Source organism: Physeter macrocephalus, chromosome 11 (assembly GCF_002837175.3).
Source record: "Physeter macrocephalus isolate SW-GA chromosome 11, ASM283717v5, whole genome shotgun sequence".
NCBI classification, from domain to species: domain Eukaryota; kingdom Metazoa; phylum Chordata; class Mammalia; order Artiodactyla; family Physeteridae; genus Physeter; species Physeter macrocephalus.
This window is the reverse complement of record NC_041224.1, coordinates 10524151-10532574: the sequence shown is the minus strand read 5'-3', so window position 1 is coordinate 10532574 and position 8424 is coordinate 10524151. Positions and strand designations below refer to the sequence as shown.

At 46.0% G+C, this 8424-nt stretch overlaps 1 protein-coding gene across 1 annotated transcript in view; it reads right to left on the bottom strand.

Annotated features, from left to right (window-relative positions):
* LOC112062303 (ras suppressor protein 1) overlaps positions 1–7830 on the bottom strand; it is a 167692-nt gene extending 159862 nt beyond the window's left edge. The window contains exons 1-3 of the mRNA XM_024116367.3: positions 7695–7830; positions 5956–6038; positions 5569–5683 (exon numbers count right to left, since the gene is read on the bottom strand). Coding sequence (XP_023972135.1) covers positions 5569–5683; positions 5956–6038; positions 7695–7812 — 316 coding nt within the window. The 5' untranslated portion in view covers positions 7813–7830. The remainder of the gene's footprint in view (positions 1–5568; positions 5684–5955; positions 6039–7694) is intronic.
* Positions 7831–8424: the final 594 nt, after the last annotated feature.

Here is an 8424-nt window from a genome sequence, read left to right as displayed (position 1 = left end):
CCTGCCGATGCAGGGGACGCGGGTTCGTGCCCCGGTCCGGGAGGATCCCACGTGCCGCGGAGCGGCTGGGCCCGTGAGCCGTGGCCGCTGAGCCTGCGCGTCCGGAGCCTGCGCTCCGCAGCGGGAGAAGCCACGGCGGTGAGAGGCCCGCGTACCGCAAAAAAAAAAAAACAAAAAACCATACACTTCACATCTTCAGCTCGTAAGACTCAGAAGTCTCCTATGTGAGTGAGAAAACACAAGCTCGGAACAGGATCTAGTGCTCGTGGAGCCGCCAGCCCTGAGCTCACTGTAGGCTGTCTACCTGGGGCTTTACCCGCTGCTCCGAGGACTGGTCAGGCGGCCTGTCTCCATCCTCCCCCACCAACGCAGGCCTTGCCTCCACTGCACTGCTTACTTCTTCCGCTCATTCAAAGGGGCTGACGCTTCAGTTAGTCACCGCGCTACCCTTTACGGACAGAAAGAGAGACGGGCTGGTCCGAAAGAGACTTCTGGGTTCAGGCAGGCTCAGGAGAAGATGTCAATCCTGTCTGTTTCACCCCTTCACCGGCAGAGTCAGCTGCACGTGTCAGGAAAAAATTTCTCCTACGAAGCCAAAGCGTTCTCACTGCGTTAACCGTAGGGGAGGCCACAGTCCCTGACTTGGCCACAGAGACTGGCCTAAGAGCCAGCCCGACCCTTGAAGGTCCCCGATCCTTCCTTCGGGCTTTGGGGTTTAGGAGCCAGGGCGCTTCACGGCTCTGCCTTCTGCCCTCTACGGTCACGTCCCAGGGACCTCATCCCACCTGCGGCATTATGTTTATGCGGACCATGCCCACGACTGTAGGTGCCGCCAGACCTCTCTTCTGCACTCCAGAGGCTAACATCCAGTTGCCTCCTCGATTCGATATCCAAAAAGCGTCTCAGACTGCAGGCGCCCAAAGCTCGGCTCACGACCAGCTCCTCTCCTCCAACTCCCTAAAGCCCCCCCCCCCACCATTTTTCGTTCCCTCAAAGCTCAGTCACTCCTGACTCGCTCCTCCTCATCCAAACCCTCGACAATGCCCATGAGTTTTGCCCCTGAAACACACCCGGACCCTAACCATTGCCACCACCTGGATGAAAGCAGAAGGGCTGCCTTCCTTCTGGAGGCTTCAGGGGAAACTTCGCGCCCTAGCCTCCTGCAGCTTCTGGAGGCTGCCCACACCCCTCGGCTCATGGCCCCTTCCACGCCCGACTCCAGCCTCGCGATTCCGTCATCACACCTGCTGCTGGCCCTGGCCCTCTCATCTCCCTCTTCCGAGGGCCCCTCACCGTTACACTGGGCTCACCTGGGGAACCCAGGATAATCTCCCCACCCCAAGATGCGACCTTGCGTCGGCAAAGTCCCTTTACCACGCAAACCAGCCTATTCCCAGATTCCAGTGATGGAGGGGGGAAGGGCATTATTCAGCCTTTACCAGAGCGTCTCACTCAGAGTAAAAGCCAGGGTCCTTACAGCGCCCTTACAGTCCCAGGTCGTCGGGTCCCCACTTCCTGCCTAAGCCCATCTCTTCCAACTCTCCCCCTCACTCACTTAGCTGCAGCCACACTAGTCTTGGCGCCGTTCTTAACACACAAGCCCATCTCAGGACTTCTGCACCGACCTTCCCCCGTACCCGGAAAGGTCCCTCCCTGCCTTAGGTCTCTGGCTAAATGACACCAACTTACGACGGGGCTTTCTTTATCGACTCCCAGTAATAGAGTAATGCCCCCCCCCCGATTTAAACACTCTCTTCCATTCTTATTTTTTCCCCCAGGGCATTTAACATGATCTCTTATGCTTTCTATCTATCCATCCATCCATCCGTCCATTCTCCCTCCCCCACTAAAATGTCATAAGGGGTGTTTTGTCTCTTGTTGTATATCCCCCAGAAATAAAACATGAAGTAGGGACTCGGTAAACAGTTGCTGGATAAGTGATTTCTGTGTTACTGGAAAAGTTTGTTTCCTTGGAAACAAAACCTGGCCTAAAGTAGGAACTTAATTATATTTGAACGAATGAGGAAATGGATGGGTAAATGACAGACCCACCTTATATCTAATTTTCTACAGGAATACCGATTAACATAAAACCAAGCGATTTACTGTTTAGGAACCAGACATAACAGTTAAAAGTAACTTATTCAAGGATGTACAACGAAAAAAAGTAATACAATTACATATTAAAACTCCAACCCAGCCCCTGACTTTATTTTGCAGTGTCCCTGCATGTTCTTAGACCTGACAAGTCAGAATTCATCCAGATTCCCTTGCTTGCTTCAAACCTTACCAACCAGGTTTCGAGTTAATAAACTCCAAATTTACTTTCAGAGGAAATTCCACAGAAGTCTCAAAAGCATTGCCCTTGTTTATTCAGATATGTACAAAGTGAATATGCAGGGGAGAGATCATCATCCGCCCTTTAAAACACATCCAGAAGCAACCCTGCTGTAGGGACAGATTAGAAGAAGCTTCAAGTCCACAGTCCCTAGCACTGCTCAGCCGCCAGCCAGGGCACCTCCAGACGGCCACCTTGGGTACCGGGTACACAGACAAACGAAGACATTCCTACTGCAGTTGGGTGGTCGTCGGGGGGAAAGAAGCAGCGCAACAATGCAACTGGCTTGGAACGGAAGAGCAGAGCAGCAATTCCTTCTGCAGAGGCGCCCCCTCCCCTGCATTGTGCCAAGTGTTATTCTAGCCCTGACGCTCAAACACCTGCACGGCCAGCCATGCAACCTGCCACACTGCATCTCCTCTCCTTCCGCTGTCAGCTGGGGAAGTGAGCAGGTGTCGTGCTTTGTTCACACTTGGAATCTGCTTTCTAGGAATCCTCTCACTGGCACGCAGATGGGAAGGAGTGAGCCACAGTGGTGAGGAACACGGACCTGCGGAAGAGGCTGTCAGGATTCAAGTCTTGCCTCCATGACTCACTTGTCCCTGCGGACGCGTCACCAACCCTTTCTAAGCCTTAGTTTCCTCACCTCTAAAAAGCCCACTTACTGTCCTTCGGACAATTACTGGAGACAATGCAGGAAAAGCACGTAACACAGCACCTTGGCACACGAGGCCTGACTACGTATTCCTATAATAACTATTATTATGGTACTACCTATTAGAGTATTCTTGACTTTAAAAAAAGATCACTGTTCAAAAATAATACACCTGCCTTCATCTTAGATAGGGGTTTGCCATTTACTTCCAGCTAAGTGTTTGCCTGCAGTTTGGGAGAAGTGCCACCAGGCAGATGCTGAGATGTCACTGTTCCAGGTAAGGCTAGAGCAAAACTAAACGCATTTTAAGACCTTCTCCTCAATTCTAGTCCTGACTAAAAAATATATATAATTTGGTTTTGGAGAGCATAACAGAAATGTTAGAGAAATGTGACTGTGCAGTATCTAAATAGGAAGACCAATGTGAAATTTAAAAATATAAAGGTACACACGTATGTGCAGGCTCAACTAGGTATTTTTCTACCAAATTATTAGCTGATAGAAATCACTGATTAATCCAATGCCCTACACCGCCTCACTGTGTGAAAAATGAAATAAAACAAAACGCACATTTTTTTTTCATTCCTCCTCGTCACACTAATCAAGGACGCGTGTCGAAAGCGCCAAGTGAATTTCACCAAAGTACACAAGAACTGGTCTCACGCGTGGAGATCTGACTCAGTACACTGGGGAGGGAGCAGGTATCTATATTCTGCAAAAGCTCCCCAGGAATTACTAGTGCCAACATCTATGGCTGGCAAATCACTGCCTGGAAATCTCTCTTTTGGCAAGAAGGTTTTTTGCCACTGTAAACCTCTTCTCTTGATCCCATAGCCTGCTCCTCAAGCAGGACTGGATGACCCATAACTCAGTGAAGAGACGGTGCCGAGTTACTCCGCAGCCCTTAAAATCGGTACAAATTCAAGACCTTTTACGGCAACAAAGGAGCTACAGAAGATGGGAATGCGGGGATGAAACTCTGTGTGTGCTCCGTGGAACCGGGTGAATGCTTTCCCTTTTAGACTAATGCAGCCAGCAGAGCTTTCTGGCCCATGGAAATGTCCTGTATCTCCATGTTCCCGTAAGGAAGCCACAAGCCACGCGTGGCTACGGAACACTTGAAGTGTGGCTCACAGCTTCCATACCGGACAGCCCAGCTCTGGACAGAAGCCAAACTCAGCCCGCCGGTAACCTTCCCAACATCTTGCTACCTGAGGTCCTTGTTTCGTGAACTCACTCAGTACTTATCCCTTGAGAAGTTACCTCATTCCTAGCACGAGGGAGGTGCTGGGGACATAGCAGGAAACAAAGATAAATCCCCTCTTTCACGGAGCTCACAACCTGGTTTATAATAACTGCCCTCTTTAAAAGCACCAGACTCATTTGAGGTACTTCCTCAAAGAATGTTGGGTCAAATGGGTTTTTAAAAATTGTGTTATTTTGCAGACATAGAGAATAGACTTGTGGTTACCAAGGGGAGGGCGGGGAAGGAATGGGAGTTTGGGATTAGTAGCTGCAAACTAGTATATACAGGATGCATAAAAAACAAGGTCCTACCGTATAGCACAGGGAACTATATTCACTATTCTGTGACTAACCATAATGGAAAAGAATATGAAAAAGAAGATATCTGTCCATCTTATTTATCTATCTATCTATCTATCTATCTATATATATGTGTACAACTGAGTCACTTCGCTGTACAGCAGAAATTAACCCAATGTTGTAAATCAACTCTTCTTCAATAAAAGTTAATAAAGAAATAAATAAAATTGTTTTATTTTGGAGCAAAAAAGCCAACAGTCATAGTTTGAGAAGCAATACAGTTCCATGTATTGAAGAAATGGGAGGATGCCCAGAGTCTCCACGAGAAAAGAGAGGAGAACTCATGAAACTTTTCCAGCAGGGCGGCATAACCTCTGTAACAGAATAACCGGTTTGGACATTATTTCCAAGGAAGGCCACAAGGTCACCCAGAGCCATCTGAATGACCAGAGTGCGAAGATTCAGGGGCCATGGCAGTGGGCCCAACGAACTCCCAGCTAGAACGTATTTAGCCAATCCCACTGGAGATGGCATCAGGAGAGAACCAAATTCATGACTGCAAACAGTATTTTTAAGCAGCTGTCATAAATACTTCAACTATTTGGTAAAAGTTTTCAAGGGATTAAAATAAAAAATTAACAGATCCCCCCCCAAAATAAGAGTGATGGTTAGATTTTTTTTTTTTTTTAAAGCCATCATCACCACCGGTAAAGGAGGAGCCCTGGGTAAGACCATTACTACTCAGCCCAGGCTCCTTCCACAGCACCAGGCAGGCAGCCGAGCTGGGTCACCTTCCATCAGGAGTTTCAAGACACTGGGAGCTACAGCCGCTCAACACAGCATCAGGGCAAGACAAACGCAGAACAGCTAAAGTCCGGTCAATGACAAACGCTACTAGAAAGGATCAGAATTGGGTGCCTCGGTGGAGGGTTCTTGCTGAGAAGAGGAGGGAGGGGTTTCCAGAGTTGCTGCACTGGGATCATTATTATGAATTAAAGCCAGAACTCGGACCATTCATCAGCCACCTTACCTAGTTCTGGGGGCAGAACAGTCAGACGGTTCCCCTGAATGTGGAGCTCCTTAAGCTGAGTAAGCTCCCCGATTTCCTTAGGCAGCGAGATCAGGTCATTATCCCTGAGGCTGAGCTAAACAGAAGAGAAACAAGCGGTTGTCAAAACAATTTTCACGTAAAGAGGTGCTCGACAGAAACTCTCCCCTCGCCCCTGCCCTCTCTTCTTCGAAGGCTCAGTCCCTCCAATTTATTTACAAGTGTCTGCAGACATGCAAGAAAACGGTCTCAGGGGGTAGTGGTTCTATTCCAAACCAAACCGTACTCTGGCTCAAACTGCCTCGATTCCACCTCTACAAGGGCTGCAGGAGTGAACTGATGTTCTAAGAATTTAGATAAATTACTTACTATCTGCAACTTCGTGAGTTTCCCAATATCAGGCCGCAGGATTTCAAAATCGTTGTCACTTAGATAGAGTGCACGCAGGGTGGCTGCAAGTTAAACAGCGATATATAAACAGGGCGGCATGGAACCCAACCGTTTGAGGTCTGATCGATACCAGGGAGTCAGCTTTGATTAATAACCCTGGCGTGGTGAAAAGCCTGTGACATACCTAGGGCTCGGGATAATAACAAGCAGGTCAAACTTAGATTTACTGGCTTATTGTGCAGCTGGTGCATCCAGGAAAACATCTATATCCAGGAGGACCGAGGAAATTAACAATGTATGGGCACCAGCAGTTTCTGGCACAGGGTTTCAATATGCTTTCAGAAAAGACAGCTATTTTTCTTGGATTACTTCCGATTCACATGTATGCCTCGATCTGCATCCAGAGTGAAACCAAGAAAACCACCGCGTCACTTCTATCTAATGCTTGGGGCCAGAGGGCTCGTTCGTGTAAACCGGACTAGGTCAAAAAATAAATAAATGACCAAAAGGCTGTTCGGTGATGGAGGCCAAAATCGCCGTTCACTGTTTCTATCATCAGACTAATTATTATTACTTGTTTCTACAGCCTTAACCACAAAAAAAAAAATGAAGACGAAGGAGTTAAAATAATGAAGTGGAGTTTAAAAATAGAGAAAACCCTCGCGTAGGCGTCGTATCGGTAATCAGAAATTTGTTCACGATGTTATACGCTGATACCAGTCCCCAAACTACTGAAGGCAAAAATCCTAAGGCATGTTTTTATCCTTAACCAAAAGGGGGACGTACAATCAGATGTATGTTTAATTTGTTTACAGGTATTCAATTACATTCTGATGTCTTAAAAGTCGACAGAACTGTACGTTAATACACATAAGAAAAACAATTTCTTCCATGGCCCAAGAAAACATGTTAAAGTTGGTTTCAGGTGCTTGACAAAGTCTGGGATAAAGGATATACATAAGGTAAAAAATGACACTTTAAGGACTAACTCAGCAAAGTCAGAGTTTCTCGGGGCCAGCTTGTCACTATTTGGAGAGGTAGAACATTTCCTTAAAGACAGCAACTCTTTCCCAAAGATTTCACGAGTCCTCAGGAAAACCAGTTCCTCCTATTTTTCACAAGCATCTGCAGCACGAAATGTGTTTGCATGTAAAAGGACAAAGTGTGTTCACACGTGACTAACAATTTCTTAATGTCTGATGGTATGCTATAGACAAAATAGACTACATCAATAAAAACACTTTTTACTTTAAAAGGCTTAGAACAAGAATCCTGGCTAGAAATGTTTAAAATTCTGTTAGTGGTTTATTAATGGATATTTTTATAAATAACTGATCGGAATATCTTTGGGCAAAAAGGCTACAGAGAGTTAACAGCAATACAGGAAGAAGACACACGTTACGTCTTTTGCATGCTCTTTTAAAAAGGAAGTCAAGCTCTCTTAGCTAAATGTGAGACTTGATCTCATCTAGGTAAAAACCTCTCTCAGAAAGTTAATATGACATTACCAAGTCCACCTGAGTGCAACGGTGTCAGGTCACGATATATCAAGTATACATACTGCTGAGCTATGAGGGAATATTCAAAGGAGTCTGAAGGAAAAAAAAAATGTATCTGTCCAAAAATTTCTCTTGGAGTTTGGGCCCTGGCAAATAAATTTCCCGTTTAGAACGCAAAGGACCATTTTAAGGAGATTTATAGAATTAAAAGTTTCTTACTCAGGTAGAAGAAGTTTCCGGGAAGAGAATTTTCATTCAAGTTGTTATAAGTCAAATCAAGGACCTCCAGAGCTGGGAGCGATCCAAATCCTCGAGGCAGAGTGTTGAGTCTATTCATGCTGTTGTCAGGGGGATAAAACGCAAGACGTCACACGCAAAACGTGTACTTATACAGACTACTCAAATCACCTCTGTGTCACGGGCCTAAGAGCCGCACGTGAGAGGCTCAAAGCTCAAAAGACTGCCATAATTCCATCCACTTTACACTATTTTAACCAGCCTAGTAATTCTAGTCAGAGAAGCTACACATTCATGAAACATTTGAAAATGCCTTAGTTGTCACTTTCTCCAAAGGTGATGCTCAGTCGTAGTTTTACACAGAAAATTAGAACATCACAAAATATCCATCCTTCTGGAGAAAAACTTCCTTATGAACGTAGCAATAATAAGACCTCAAAAGGTGCATATGATTAGCTCCAGTAGTTTTCTGGTAGCATCTTTAGGATTCTCTATGTATAGTATCAGGTCATCTGCAAACAGTGACAGCTTTACTTCTTCTTTTCCAATTTGTATTCCTTTTATTTCTTTTTCTTCTCTGATTGCTGTGGCTACAACTTCCAAAACTACGTTGAATAAGAGTGGTGAGAGTGGGCAACGTTGTCTTGTTCCTTACCTTAGTGGAAATGCTTTCAGTTTTTCACCATTGAGAACAGTGTTGGCTGTGGGTTTG